This window comes from Myodes glareolus, chromosome 15 (genome assembly GCF_982192425.1).
Source record: "Myodes glareolus chromosome 15, mMyoGla1.1, whole genome shotgun sequence".
NCBI lineage: Eukaryota > Metazoa > Chordata > Mammalia > Rodentia > Cricetidae > Myodes > Myodes glareolus.
Genome location: NC_142040.1, coordinates 20,283,263 through 20,299,481, shown reverse-complemented (window position 1 = coordinate 20,299,481; position 16,219 = coordinate 20,283,263). Strand labels below are relative to the sequence as shown.

Here is a 16,219-nt window from a genome sequence, read left to right as displayed (position 1 = left end):
TAATTTTTAGTTTACTTTAGAAGTCTATAACATGAGTGGGGCCTGTTTGTTTGTGTTTCTGTCCTGCCCGGCCCCCCAGCTGTTTAGTCTCAGAGAAAAATCACACTGAGATCTCTATAAGTTATAAAGCTGATTGGCCCATTAGCTATAACCTCTTACTGGCTAACTCTCACATCTTTATTAACCCATTTTTCTGATCTATGTTAGCCATGTGGCTCAGTACCTTTTTCAGTGGAGCAGCTCACATCCTGCTGCTTCGATGATCTGGGCAGGAGTGGGAGGAATCAACTTCCTCTTTCCCAGAATTCTCCTGCTCTCCTTGCATCATTTCCACTTCCTGTCTACACCTCCTACACCTGTTTCCCCGCCTACACCTCCTGCCTGGCCAATCAGCGTTTATTTAAAATATGATTGACAGAATACAGACAATTCTCCCAAACCAGAAGTCACCTTTGACCTCATAGTTGTGTCTCGTTCTAGAGTTGATAGAAGAATACAGACTGACCGTGAAGGAAAGTTACTGCATTTTTGAAGACCTAGAGCCTGACCGATGTTACCAAGTGTGGGTGATGGCCATCAACTTCACTGGATGTAGCCTGCCCAGCGAAAGAGCTATTTTTAGAACAGGTAAGTGGATGCTAAGACATTATTATGAGGTAGTACTCAATTTTTCACAGACTCTTGAGGTCAACCAATGTATATTTAGGAAGGACTAGCTCTGTATTGAATGTTGGGCAAAATGATGATATAAAATAAGACCGAGGTGGCGCCTAGCATGGAGCTCAGAGGTAGAGTGTCGAGCCAGAAACATGAGGCCATATGATCATTCCTCAAGCACAGTAACAACATGATTCAGTTCCTATTTACAAGACAACCAGAGTTGAGCTGAACAGTTAAAAAACCAGAAGATCATTGGGTATGTTTGGTAAGAGTCTAGATCATCATGAGCACCCTCAAGGGAGTACCAAAACAGATAGGGCAAGGGAATAGCTCTCCAGAGCTGATGGTACCTGCACAGAATGCTTTACACGATCAGTGGGATATAATGTGTTAACTGGAGCAGATTCTTCTTGAGCAAACAGTGAGCGGACGTGAAGTGTACATTGGGGCGTGGGACTCTGTAAGATCTTTGCTTTCCTTAAGCTTGAGAATAAGGAAAGGCATTTTTAAAAGGGTCAGCATATAGAGCTTTTAATTGCAAGCTAGGAAGACTGGGCTTCATTATACAGATGCAGGAAAACACAGAATGGTTGAAGCCATGGTGTTCAAGTGGGAATATAGTCTATTGGTGGACTCTTTTCACACGGAGCTGCAACAGAAGATAGAGTGTTGCCCAAGGCTGTCCTACCTTTACCATCATTACAGCTGCCTCATGGAGGAAGCAACTTATTCCTACCCCTTAGTCCTGTATCTTTTCTTCTTGCCTTTAAAAACAAATATTTGGCTCAGCGTGGTGACTCACACATATACTTCCAGCATTTGGGAGGTGGAGACGGGAGTTCAAGATGCATAGCAAGTTCCAGGCCAACCTGGGCCACATGAGACCCTGTCTCAGTAACCTGAAACACAAAAATAGACAATCCCCCCACCCAAACCTGTACTGACCACCAACTGGGGACAAAATCATGTCTACCTTTTGGGTAAAAGGAGAAGGGAACGAATATTTCTATTTGTTTCTGTAGCGACTCTATAAAGAAAACAGGGTAGATGTTATGGAAAGCAACTGTTAGGGCCTGGGATGAGCTAGAATCTGACAATATATAATGCAGAGGAGGGAGAGAGACGTTTAGCTATGTAAGTGATCTTTTCTTTCTTTCTTTCTTTCTTTCTTTCTTTCTTTCTTTCTTTCTTTCTTTCTTTCTCTCTCTCTCTCTCTCTTTCTTCCTTCCTTCCTTTCTTTCTTTCTTTCTTTCTTTTTTATCTCTTTTGAGTTTTTAGCTCAGGGTAATTTTTTTGTTGCAAAAATTAAAAATAAAACCATACCTAGGAATTGCCCCGAGAGCTGACTTTCCTCTGTTACTGCCTTGTTTCTGTCCTGGCAGCACCTTCCACACCTGTGATTCATGCAGAAGACTGTACTGTGTGTTGGAATACGGCCACTGTCAGATGGCGGCCTGCTAACCCCGAGGCCACAGAGACCTACACTCTGGAGTACTGCAGACAACACTCTCCTGAGGGCGAAGGCCTGAGGTAAGGGTCCCTCTCTGTAGGGAGACTGCCAGGAGCCCAGAAACCATGCTCCAGGCCTCAGGCTACCAGAGCAAATGCTTAGCCAGCAGAAATAGCATCCTCGAACCCTGCTGAGCCAATTAAGCTGTTGACTTGATTTGCAGCCCCATCACTATTCATCAATGAACTCTGCGTTCACAATAAAACACATGCTACAGTGCAGAATAATAACTCCCTTGTAAGAAAAATGTATGCAAATTTTAATAAGATAGAGCCCTCTTTGAGGCATATTTAACTTCAGTCATTAGTCAGGATTTATGCACATTTTGTGCCATTTTTACTAGCTCTATCAGAATAGGTTCCACCTATCTCTGGAAACTAATAGTGGGCTGATGTGTAATGTAAATCAGAATGTCTCCACGATATACTGGCAACAGAAAGGAACCAATTTCACATATATTATCACAGAGACAGGCCTGCCTCTCCAAGAACATGAAGAATATAGAGATTCTTCTGTTAAAGAAATGTGAGGCTCTCTCACTGAAATCACGAAGCTAAAATCTATCAAGAAAGGACCACACATCCGTTGGTCAATTAGAAAATATGAGCCAATCCATGAGGTGGTATTTCCTTAACCTCTGAAGTCCCGGATGTATCCAACCCCCTCACATGCCGTGATGAACATTCAGATTACTCTAACTGATATTTATGTTTTGATAGGAGACATTTCTGGTTTCCTCCCTAGCCATGTTTATTGAGATAAACTATTTTGGCAGGAAGTTGGGAGTAATGGTATGAAATTAGACAACCTTTTAATAAAGTACATTCAAGCCCTTGATTAGCGCCGCGATCGAGCAGCTGTTCATGTAGTTATGCTATAAGGGTGCATGCAACTGAACAATAATTATAGTTTTTTTTTTTCAGGTTCAAGACAGGCGTTGCTAAATAACGATCAGCGTGTGTATTGGGGCCGGGTGCGCGAGGAGGGGTGGGATGCAGGCATTTCTGCAGAAGTGAAAGGTGGTCAACATACAGGTAGCAGCCTGCCTGCTTGTGTTCTGACTGCTGGAAGGCGAGCTTCAGGGATGATTATGCTATCACACATTACATTTTTCATGTTGGTCGGTTGATTGCTATGTAAAGCCACTAATCTGCGTCAGTCCGAGAGCCCAGACAGGCATGTTGTGCTCTCAGTATGCTTACAGAGCTGCCTCAGAGAGCACTGTGCTGACAGCCAGAGCCTTAGTTTAGTCCTGGCGTTATACTTGATTCTGGCTCCTATTGGCTACTTACCCTAAGTTGGTGACCCCTTGTGCAACCCTTACACACCTTATCTACCTCAGCAGTCATCAGTTAGCCAATCCCTGATATAGACCAAATGCCAGGTAGGGTAGAGGCTTGGCGGTCTGTTACCTTTTGGGGTTATGCCAATCACATGAAGTCAGGGATTGGGAAGAGATCTGGCATTGTGAGTTGCTCCCCAAATGCAAGGCTGTAAGGAGGAAGCCTTCCTTTGGCACTTGTGCTGCCAAATTCCCAGAAAAGGTTGCCAGGTGTCAGCCAACACCTGAGAGGTGAACTCTGGCCAGCGCAGAGGGTAAGGGACTCGAGTCCTTCCTCTGTAACAGCACTAGCACTGGGCTTCAGGTGTGTTGCTTCAGGTCGTCCTCACAGGAACACTAAGAAGTTCCTCAGCTGCTGAAAAGCAAGCAGAGTTCAATCACAGGCTTGTCAATTTAAAGACCCAAACCCTCCACCCCTGGGAGATTGTTTAGGGTGTCTGGGACCCTCTTTGTAAAAGCGTAGATGCTCTGAGTGTGATACCTCAGGAACCCCTGAGTCCTGGGGTGGTCTCTCTCGCCATCCGTGAGGAGGCCCTGCTCTCAGGGACGATCAGCCCGTTCAGAAACGCTTTGAATGACTCATCGGTTGTGGCAATCCATCCCCAGCTGTCACACACGTAAATCATTTCCGCACAGTTGGGTACTTCAATCAGCAAAAATCTGCGAACCCAGGGGCCCGGCAGCAGTGATCTCAGCTACTGGTTGTATTGTTGTCTCACAAGTGTAGTTACAGTTAGAGGTGTGCTGGAGACGGAGCTGATCCAGTTAGGTGCTCGAAGGCCCGGGGGGCAGGAAGTGCAATGTCCAGCCCACAGCTCATGGCTGGCTTTTCATTTCTGGATTTCTGCTGAGTCTGACAGTACATAATCTTCTGGAGGAAGCAGAATTTCCTTGGCTACAGATTACGACCATGCCCATCTGCCAAGTCTATTGCCAAGCTGCCACAACAGGGCTGTCTCTTCTTCATAGAAGCCTTGGTGTTTTATACCCCAGGTTGGCGCCACTAGATTCTGAAATAGCTCATCCTTGATCTCGGAGACTTGGGATAGCATTCATCTTTTGTTCTCTGCTCTAAGAATCCAAGAGGCAAGGGAAATTTTGTTCTTCGGAAGTGGCCTTGTGTCTCAGATCTTCTGACAGGACATCACTTCAGAGCACAGTATTTTAAAACTCTGCAAAATACATTTATTTGTATTATATATAGCTTAATCTTTATGGTGCCAGCTATGAAGAACTAGTCAGGTTGTGCAATCAATACATAAGGAACATCAATTGTTTCTGTCACCTCTACCTAGTAATTCCTACTTTTCTTTCCTATTGTATTAGAACCTCATTTGGCTCCATGCATAGAAGCCAATCATTAAGGTGGTGTTGTCTCTTGAAAGGAGCTGTGCTGAGTGTTGGCTGGTCTCCTTCATTTGTTAACTCCTTGAAGGGATGATTAGCATGTACAACTGCAGCCCGGGTGTCTGGGGCAGTATCTGGCACCGTAGCAGCATAATGAATAAGTGTGTGATCCTGAAATGGATAAATTATCAATTAGCATCACATACATAATACTGGCCATCAGAATAGTTGGATCCACTTTAAGGATAATCTCAAACTAATAAACTGCCGACAAAGAGGAGAAGAATGGTGAATGGGTTCTCTCCAGAGTTCAGATAGGAAAAGATGAGTCTAATTTGCTAGCAGAAACCCTTTCTGTGGATCACTGATAGAGAAAAGCATGTAGAATTCCATTTAATCATTGGTTATATAACCCCTACATGTGTTCCAAGTTTGTAGAAAAACTAATTTAGAGGTTCCTGAAGGAGAAGTAGACCAGAGATGGCAAATTTCTCATGTGGCTCTGTTACCAGGGCCTAGATCATAAAGTGGATGAGGATTGAAAATTCGTCTGTATAGACATCTTCAAAGGTCTGCTAATGAATGAGGATGAATGGGATGAGTCAATCTCTCTTGGTCTTTGCCCACTTCAAGTCATCTAACTAGCTGGAATCTCTGGCAGAAGAGAGGGAGCAAGAACTATATTCATTTTTCTCTTTATCCCACCGTAGATCCTTGGGTGGAGAGGAAGGAGCCTTAAAGACTCTGGATTGCTGTAGGAGAAAGAGTTGAAGTGAAAAAAAAAAGGAAAGAAGAATGAGTCATAAGGAATCACACCCACCCCCATGCCCACACATGCACACACACACATTGGCACTCATGGAGGACGGGCACTGATTCATTGATTGTGCTGTAGGCTGGGCACTCTCATTTCATCTGCCAGAATGAAGTCATCCATCTGAGGACCTGTGCTCCTTCTCCCAGTGTGACGACCTCTTAGATAGTCTCATTTAAGACCAATGATGCTGGTTGAATTGGGGGGTGCTGTTTGGATTGAATGAGTGATACTACTGTGCCTTATGATCCAAGACATAATATCTAAAATAGCTGAGCAATGGAGTCTCTTTTATAATTCTGCTAAAAATTTACAGGGTTTTTTTTTTTTTTTTTTTTTTTTTTTTTTTTTTTTTTTGCATGTGGGCACCAAAGCTTGGTCCCAGCAGTCAGTCCCTGTAGGGCCTGGAGGTGGGTGGGAGGGAGTGACAGTCCTTGGCTTGTATGTGAGATGGAGGGTCTCCTACTCTTCCTGTTTTGCTTTGAGTGCTCTCCCCGGGTTGGGTGGGGCTCAAACACTTTGAATTTTCCCCACTGCTCTGCTGTTTCCTTAGCTGCTCTGTCTCTCCTGTGCAGAGAGAAGTCAGCAGAAGTGTGGGTGGAGGAGGATAACGGAGAGAAATATAGTACAGGGACAAGCTGTGTGGGCTGTGCGGAGAAGTTGTGCACTGAATGGCAGATCTGTGAGACGCAATATTCCACCAATTAGTTGGGGCTGAGCTTCCTGTCCTGCCTCTGCCTTAGGCTGTGGCATCCAGAGATCCTCTCGGCACCATAACCTTGAGGGTGAATAGCCTTAAAAAGGTCTTCATGGGTGCCGGGTCTGTGAGTTCATTATCCTGCACCCAACTGTGGGACCCACCATAGAGCAGGAACAGACTTGCCGCTCGGAGGCAGGTGCTCCAGCTGGGGACTCCTGATGCTCTGTCCTTATGGGCAGCAAGGAGGAAGCACTTTAGAAATCTCTTGAAAAGCTTTCTTAGTACGTTTCCAGGTAGATAGGTGATGGGTGACTAAGCACCAGCCAGCAGCAAGTATTTTTACCTCCTCTGTAGCCTGTGGGTTAAAGGGCTCCGGACTTGCTTCCCCCTGGCCACAGGACAACCCCGGATATGGCAGAGCCCTCGTTCACTGAGTGATTAAGAAGTAATGGACTGTGTTTATGTGGAATTGTTTTCCTGGTCCCTTTGCAGAGGCCTTTGGGAGGGGCGTGATGTGATGGTTCCCCCTAGTGTTCTTGGCATTCGGCATTTTCTAAGCAAAGCCTTTTACCTAAAAGACTCTAACTTTACTGGCCACTGGGTACCTCACATCCCTCCTACTTGTGCACTAGAAACTTGGGTAATGGGATTGGGACCTGTCCTCCATGGCACACATGTTCTGTCAGTTCCCCAAACAGCAGACCTAGTGAAGGACCCTGACGTAACAGAGCCCCCGAGATAGTTCTGTGAGTATGAGAACTGAGTAATGAATGCCAGGGAGAGAGGACTGTTAGAAAGATCAGGCCGAGCACGGAACCTCAGTGGAAGATAAAATTCAAATCTGAACTTCCTGGCAGCTCAAATAAAAACCGGAGAGAGGGGGAGAGATGGAGAGAGAGGATGAAGGAGGTTATATAACTCATTTCTCTTTAGAAAGGAAGTACAACATTTCACTAAGAGAGACAATTATATTCCATGACATTCAGCTCAGAGATGAATTTTTCATAGAGATCTTTATATAAGGGCGGTTAAGATAATAGTGGCCGTCCTTAAGAGCGGTTTTACAGAAGATGCGCACACACCTACTAATCATTTCCAACAGTGTCGGAAAGCACAGTGTTAGATCGCTGCGCTCAGCGCACTGGCCTGGGGACCTCAAGCAACTGTCCACGTAGACGACCAGGGGGCAGTAAAGGAGAGCCTGGAGGATCCGGAGAAATGACTATTACAAGACTCCGAGGAATCTCTGTCTGAAATATAAGCAGTATCATCCAGGCTTTGGAGAGTAGAGATAGGGAAAACAGAAATCTAGGACCCTTCTTCTGGACCCTTTGGCTCACATTGATTTTCTGACAGTTCTGAGTCGCTGGAAAGCCGATGCCCTGTGGCTGTCAGCGTGCAGTGCCTGTGTTGTTTTCTGCACTGTTATGAAATAATGGTGCTATTTAGCAACACAGAGTCTCACAATATTCTTATTTATCAAAAGAAAAATGGTTCTATTAAAATTTTATTTACCAAGTCTCTTTAATCATGGAAAATTAGTATATAAAGAGTTTTATTCCTAATTTAACTGATTTTTGCCATCTTAAAAGATTTCTATATTTATGATAAGTTAAGGGTTTATAAACAGCTTGAAGCTCCCACTGACTAGTTTGTCTTTTGTGTTTGTACTTAGTTTTATTGTTGTTTTGAGAGAGGCTCTCTTGCTGTAGCTCAAGCTAGCCGGAACTTCCAGCAATCCTTCTGCCTTAGCCTTCCAGACACAGAGGTTGTAGCCATGAGCCACCGTTCCAGCTTGTTTTTATATTTAATGCTGCTTATGTTGTGTAATTTCTCCTTTCCTTCTTTCTTCCTCTCCATCTCCTATCAGGACTGTGCTTCCCAAGCCTCAGCAATCATAAAAGTCAGCTAGGATGTTTGCAAATACGCAGATGCCTGGGGCCCTTCAGGAACCCAGCTCAGAAGCTGGGTGTGGTGGCCAATGCCTGAAATCCCAGCACTCTGGCGTCTGAGGCAAGAATTTCAGGAGATGGAGGCCAACATAGGTTACACAGTGAAGGCCAGGCCAGCTTGGACTGCAGAGTGAGACCCCACCCAAAAAAAGAGGTAGTGAAAAAGTGAAAATTTCAAACTTGCCAGTTTTGGTGTCCGGGCAGGTTGGGAAATGCCGCCTCGCTACCTGCTCCCACGGACCAGCATGCACTCTGTTCACAGTTCACAGTAAGTGGTATTGACTGGCTGGTTGGATGTTGGTGCTGCCAACATGAAAGCCAGTAAGAGCCAACTGTGTTTTTAAACAACAATTCGTACTTAGCCATCTGCTGTGCACTCTGGTGACGGCACCATCCCTAGGCTGCTTGAGGGTGCGGTGGCACTGGATTCTTCCATACTGTTTGTACACAGGCCACCCCCTTTTCCAGGACACAGTAGGAGGTGAATAGCTGCCCCCCACACTTGTCAGCCTCTCTAGTCACCTTGAATACCTGTACTTTCCCTCAGGGTCACGTCATCAGATTAGCAAATGCGTGAGAAGCTACTTCAAAGACCTCAAAGGCATACATACCTCGAGATTCTCTAAACATGCTCCATCTGCTCTTGGACTCTTTGCTGTCTAGTAATATTGCTATTAAAAGTTTGTTTTTTTTAATTTTGGGTCCATCGCATCTATATATGGTACATATACAAAAGACAAAAAGGAAAACAGAGAGCCTTAATTTTCTGTGTATCTCTCCTTCATCTCTTAGTTCCCATCCCCAAAGGCAATGCCTGTCACTTGGTTTATTTTTAACCTTTCAGATAAAAGCATCTATAATTTCCCAACAAATGTTAGCAGTCCTGCATGTATTTCTGCCAGTTCGCTTGTCTTGCTTAAGCATATACCTTTGTGAGCAATCACACCCAGGGGACTGCCTCCATTTTGAAAAACAATTCCATTGTATCTTATTCCAGGATGTAATTTTAACTTATCTGACCAATTGAAGAGACACTTCCTCGTCTCTTGCTGTCCCCAGCCACGCTGTAGGAAACAACCCCATGCATAGACAAGCTCACTGATCTACAATTTATTTGTAGAATGAATTTCTCAAAATAGAAAGACTGTATCTTTTGAATCTTGAAAGCTATGGTGAACTTCATAGGGATTGCCGGGGCTTGTTCTCTGGCCAGCAGCTCTAGAAATACTTGGTTCTCCACCCCTTGCCTGACTTTGGGCAGCTAGACAGCTGGGACACACAACCGCAGTTTAAGTGTTCGATTCTGTTGTTGGGCTGGCACCTTTTCATATGGTTTGAGCTGCACACTTCCTTTTCTATGGCTGTTCACTTCTCTTCCCGTTTCTCCTTCGTTAAATTATGACATTTTCTTTTTTATTCATAGTTCCTCTTCTTTGTGTGCTTTTTTTTAAAAAAAGGAAGTTAGCTTTCATGTGTGAGTTTGGAATCTTAAAACATATTTTGTCATGAATATTTTAAAATGCTAATTTAGTTGAATTTATCAATTTCTTTTGAAAAAGTGTTCAGTTTTTTGTAATATTTTAAAATGTCTTCTCTCTGAATATATGCATGTATATATTATACATGTCCTCCCATTTTCTTAATTTTGTTTAAAAATCTGTTTTATCATTTGGAATTACTTTGGTCGGAAGTATGAAATAGAGACTCCAACTTTATTTGATTGGTTGACTGATTTTGAGACAGGATCTCACTATGTATCTCCTTTCTGGTCTGGAACTTGCTATATAGACCAGACTGACCTTGAATTTACTACAATCCCCCAGTTTCTGCCTCACAAGTGCTGGACTGCAAGTTACAGGTACGACCACTAAACTCAGTTCTCTCTCTCTCTCTCTCTCTCTCTCTCTCTCTCTCTCTCTCCCTCCCTCCCTCTCTCCCTCTTTCTCTTTCTTCTTCCCATCCCTCCTCTCTCATATGGTAATCTGGCTGTCTCAAAAAGAAGTTCTTATTTCTTCTTGTGATCTGAAATGCTTACCCAAGAGTCTGCGCGCTCGGCTCCATTCCTGACCTTGAACTCTGTTCCGCTGCCCACCAGTGTGCTTATGTGTGAGCACCACACTGCATTCAGTGCAGAACTTTCCTGTCTAGGGTCCTTGGGGGCTCAGGTGGCCCACTCGTGATGCTTTTTTTCTACTTCTATTTTGAATTTTATTTTTAGAGTTAGCTTGTGTAGCTTCCTCCACCAACTGACTCCAGACAGTTCGCTGTTTTCAGAGAGCATGCTGAATTGGTAGATTATCTTCAGGGAAGCTGAAGGTTCTGTGGCCCCCCATTTTCCTGCAGAAGAAATGGTGTGTCTCTTTCAGTAGCGCCGACTGAGGCCCCTAATGTGGGTCTCATATGTTTTCCTACACACTTCATATCTGCTGTCATTCTCCCAGCTTCAGATCTATCTTTTGGTTGTAATGTTTTCTGAAGGTGTTGGTGGTACTGGGGTTGGAGCCTAGGACTTCAGGCTTGCGAGGCAAGTGGGTCCTGGTTTCTTACATTAGTTTCTATCTAGTCATCCTACGGGATCCTCTTAGGGAAGAGTTTTTCAGCTGATTTCTAGATAAATAGGCATCTCATCTGCAGATGGCAGGAGTTTTTTTGCCTCCTACCTCCCAGTTTAGTTTTTAACCTTATCTCTTTCTGACTTAGTGGGAATGCTTTTAGCAAAATTCCCTCCTAAACATGATGTCCCTAAAGATTTCTTCCTGAAAGTTCATTTTCAAGCCCTACCTGAAATGAGCTGTGCTCCAACATCAGTCACGGGGCAGAACTCCTAGTCTTTTCTTGGAAAGAGTAAAGAGCTATAGGGCTCAAGTTAGGTAGGTCTTCTTTACCGTAAACACTGTTTTCCACTGGCTTCCACTAGGCTGCTCTCCTACATTACAGAGGACAGTGTCCTTCAATCGGAAAGCAGCCCTGTGGCCTACTGAGCAAGCCTTTTCAGTCTCTGCTCTATGGCTCAGGAACCTAACAAAGAACTGTCCTGCTGCCAGGGAGATGGGCGGGTGAGAGTCCTTGGGACACTTGCTCCAGGCTGCCTGCAAGGCTACTGTAGTCTGGGTCAGACTCCACATGGATTCAGCTAAAATCCTGACAAGTTTTTGGTTTTGAGTCAATAGAGTCATAAGCAATGCTCTTCGCATTGCAAACTTCATTTTCATTTGGTTGAAGAACGGTCATAGCTGACTTTGGAACTTGAGTGACATCTAGGTTAGTAAGGAGACAGGGCAAAGCGCACTTGTATCTCTCTTTGTCCTGGTGCTCGAGCAGAGGACAGTGACTTGCGACAGTAAGTGCCACCACATTTCACATTCCATCTTCTGTTTTTATGCTTATTTTACAGACAGGGTGAGGGCCCTGTCCACACGTCTGTGTGGCCACCTCGTGTGGTGAAGGCGGGCTAGGATGCTGTGGTTTGAGTTCAGTGCCATTTCACCTTTGCGCTTTACCCAAGTAATGGTACATGGTGTGAAGTTAATGATGTACGTGGCATTTGCTCTCCTCGACAGACTTCAGAAAACAGCCTTGATGTATAGCACCTCTGCCATTACAAAACGAGGCCGCTGTATGACGTGGAGTCTCTAGGGCTAAAGTTTCCCCTCCTTCCCCTGTCCCTTCCCCCCCAAGGCTTTAGGGTGGCAGGGCTGGCAGAAATGATAAATGAACAATCCATAGTTATTTAATGAGCAGATGAAGTGTAAAATTCAGTTCATGCTGAGTGTGTGTATTAAAACAATAATTTTATTACTGATTCTTATCAGTGTTTATTTAGAACATTCCTTTGGCTGTCAGCTTAAATAAGACAAACAATGCATCTGCCATGGGCTAATATTCCAGAATATTAGTTGGGAATTACACTCGCCGCTGTAGGATATGTGTTTTCACCAATTAACTGTAGCGCAGTTAGTCATTGGTGGTCAAATGGCTCAATTTCACCCCTCCGCTCTCAGCGTAGCTAAATATACTGCTCTCTGGAGGCCTGGTGAGGTGGTAGGTCCAGAAATAACAACCGGTATCATTTGAGGAGTGTGTGCTGACCTTTTCCAGGCACTGCCCGGCAGAATTGCAGAACCAGCCTGCTCCCTCCCCCCACCCTCCTGAGGACCATACTGTGAGTTTTGTGTTTGCAGCCGTGGGCCGGGGCCAGGATTGCATTCCATACGTTGTTTTTTCTTGAAGACATTCTAGTCTTCAGATGTCTGAGCCTAGAATCTTAGCACCCCTAATCTTAGCACTCAGGAGGCAGCAGCCAGGAGGACTGTGGATCAGTTTGAGGCCAGCCTGGGTTATGTGGTGACCCTCTGTCTCTACAGAGCAAGGGCTGAGAATGCAGCTTAGCTTAGTGCTAGAGCACAGGCCAGGGCCCTAGGTTCAACCCCTAACGCTGACGATAATCTAAAGTAGTCTATTTTCTGAATCCACAATGCATTTTCTCTTTTTCTGGTTCTCCATGTTATTCTTTCCAACAGGTATTGAGCAAGGTAATATGTAGAAACCCCCTTGGGCAGAAAAGTCTTATTTTAATGCTTTTATACCACATTTCTTTAGTAACAACAGTAACAAACTCCATGGACCTGAGAGTGAGCTAGAACAAGGTGCCTTTGTTTCCCCTGACCACTCAGAGCAGGTCTTCCGGGAAAAGCACCCCACCCCAGCAGCCAGGCTAAGGGTAATTCCATCAGCAAGTAGCCTAGCTCCCAACTCTCTAGGCCGCTCCCAGTGCGTTCTGAAGGAGAGGCTGGAGGGCTTGTATCCACACTCTAGGTCAGAGTATCACACAGAGGAGAGATTGGGAAAGAAGCCCAAAGCCATTCCAGCTCATTGGCAGGTCCAGAGAGCGCCACCTTCAGACTCAGCAGGTTCTCCTTGGCTTAAATGGCAGGGCTATCAAGGTTCACTTGCAGGCCAGTGCCACTTAGGCGCACTTCCCCTTTAATTTAAGTGGGCAATTTAGGAATAATAGCAGCTTTGAGGACTTGGGGAGGCGGCAATTAGAAACCTCTTTTCTTGCCAAGATTGTTTCTTTGAAAAGATACTGTCTTCTTTGAAGAGCTGCTGTCTTGCTAACCTGGGCGGCACTGACGCAGTCAGGTGCAAAATCATCACGCACCCTGAGGTTTTCACAGTTTGCATCTGATGATGAGATAATTGGGGTCCTTTGTGTTGTAAACAGACTTTACATCATCTTAATCTGAAACTGTCACCTCATCCAAAATCAATTAAGAAAACAACATGTTCTTGGGGCTCATTAAACACAAGATCACTAGTATTATTTTTTTTTCCTCTCTCTTTTTTCAAAATGGTGTCTGGTTTTGTCCTGACAAATATTCTAGAAAATATATACTGAACAAAAGGTGATTAAAAATAGAAACAATTTAGTGAAGTAATCTTAGTGGACAATGATGATTTTTCTGGTTTTTTCTTTCTTTCTTTTATTCTTTCTTTCTTTCTTTCTTTCTTTCTTTCTTTTACATAAGTTTTGCTAAGTCAGTGATTAGAAAGAGAAGAAAGGTTTTTTTTTTTGATAATGAAAGATTTTCATTCCCTACAGAGGTGAAGTATTAGTCACGTGGTGTTATATTCAGAATTATCTTCCCTTTGTATTTAGATCTTTCTCTGGAATCAAAGGACTTCAGCTGAAAGTTAACCTGCAACCCAACGACAATTACTTATTCTATGTGAGAGCCATCAACGCATTCGGGATGAGCGAGCAGAGCGAAGCCGCCCTCATCTCCACCAGAGGTACTTTCTGCTTAGCACAGAACAGGGATATCTGGATGTTTCCATTCCTCCCCTTCTGCCATCCAGAGGAGACCCCTGAGGCAACTCCGCAAGGGTCCAGGTGCTGTCAGAGAGAGGTTTTGCCTCCCCCCCCCCCCCCCCCGCCCCCAAGCCTGATCCAGCAACAAGATGGCTCCTTTGTTTGCAATCCTCAGAGGTTCCCAAGCTTTGCTGTGCTTACTGATCAGGATCAGCCGGGGTACTTCAGATACTGATCTCCTGGTCGCACCCCAGATAATTGGACATATTTGATCTGGAGACGGGTTGGAGCATTTGGGGTCTTAGAAATCTTCCCAGGCGCTTTGTGACTCACTCAGATCGCACTTAATTTGTAGGTGTGGGATGTGTGTAACAATTTTCTCATTCCATTATCCTTTGACCTCTGTGACAGGTTTCTAGTTTTGCTCTACTTACCCTCGTTTGTGTTCATTAATGTTTGTCAAATGAATGAACCAACAAATTGATGAACAAAGGAATAATTCAAATACGTGATAAAAACAGTTCAGTAACATTTCGTGGGGGGGGGGACATCCCCAGAGAATGTTAACCAAAAACAGTTGGCTATTTTCAATTATGAGGAATGAGGGATGGGAAGGTGGAAATTATGCTGCCTCATCCTAGATCCACAGATGACACAAAACCGAGGGGCATGTTACGTCACTGTGCCATGCCCTGTTTGTGATGGTGGTAGGGCCTGCCTGAGTTGCAGTCAAAGAAGGGAGAGCTGCCTATCCAGGGACGGTTTCCCACCATCTCTGAACTCGGCCTACACCTTCTGTCATTGGAGCCTCTGTGGGTTATTCTAATATGCCCCCAATTTTAAAGCATGCCCGGTTCTCTGAGCATTTTGTTCAAGTAGACATTCCGACTCAATAGGTCCAGGGTAGGGTCTTCATTTCCAGGTGATGAGGATGCTACAAGGAGCAGACAGTGCCCAGCATAGACCCCGCCTGCAGCAGCAGGTGGGCGTGACCAGCCCAGGGCATCCACTAATGCTTGCTCATGAACGGCGGCGTTGCAGCTGTGACTTCCAAGCACAGAGTCAGGACGTTGACTTCGGGAGAATGGGAGCCTATGGTCTGACGTGCTATGGATTGGCCTCGTGCTCGGCATTGTGACAATTCTGTCATCATATTTTCTCCCGTAGGAACTAGATTTCTCTTGTTGAGAGAAACAGCTCACCCAGCTCTCCAGATCTCCTCAAATGGGACGGTGATCAGCTTCTCTGAGAGGAGGCGGCTGACGGAGTGAGTAGAAGCAACCATAAACTGGGCTGATGCTCGGCTGTTGATCCGGTTCCCCAGGACTGTATCAGCTGAGCGCACTCTTGGTTTAACGAGCTTGCCCAGTTATGTGACAAATATATCTATGTGCAGTTCCAAGGCTTGGTTATCTCATCTGCGTACTTCCCATCCTGCTTGCTCTGTATCTCATGGTGCTTCCTGGCAACCTTGAGACTCTGTCTTTCTTCCCAGCATCCTCCTAGTCTGACTCTCCTGCCCAGTTATAGGCCAATCAGGTCTTTACAGACCAATGAGAGAATACCTATTTGCAGTGTGCAAAGACTGCTCCATAGCAGCAAACTTTTCAGACACATGCTGCAGAGGACTCTGATATGCCCAGGTCTAGGCTGCCAGCATGAACAGAATCAGTCCAGTCCCTGGTAACTTGCATGCACTCTGGTCCCATCTCAATGCTCGACTGTCCACTGCCAGATTTACATGTGACTTGTTTCTGGAAATGGCTAAGTCTTTCCAGGTCCCAGGCTCTGATTTGTATCTATAAGGCTGTTATATTATATACACACATTATATATAATATAACATATATTAAACCCACCATTTACTCATGAATAATGGCTGAGCATCAGCCCTGTTTTAGGCTTCTTTGAATCACCAGTATCTAGCCTGAGGATTGGAACATTGTAGGTGCTAAAATTATACCCATTCATGGATTGAGAAAACAAGTTTAAAAAACGATTGCAGAGTAGATGTGGTGGGGCTGGAATGATGCTCAGAGGTTAAGATGATTCGAATTAGATCCTCAGCACTCATGTTGGGCG

General features: G+C 44.8%; 1 protein-coding gene across 1 annotated transcript in view; it reads left to right on the top strand.

Annotated features, from left to right (window-relative positions):
- Positions 1-16,219, top strand: part of Cmya5 (cardiomyopathy associated 5) — a 99,826-nt gene that overhangs the window by 76,029 nt on the left and 7,578 nt on the right. The window contains exons 8-11 of the mRNA XM_048455922.3: positions 481-627; positions 2,043-2,190; positions 13,985-14,118; positions 15,305-15,404. Of these exons, the coding sequence (XP_048311879.3) occupies positions 481-627; positions 2,043-2,190; positions 13,985-14,118; positions 15,305-15,404 (529 nt within the window). The remainder of the gene's footprint in view (positions 1-480; positions 628-2,042; positions 2,191-13,984; positions 14,119-15,304; positions 15,405-16,219) is intronic.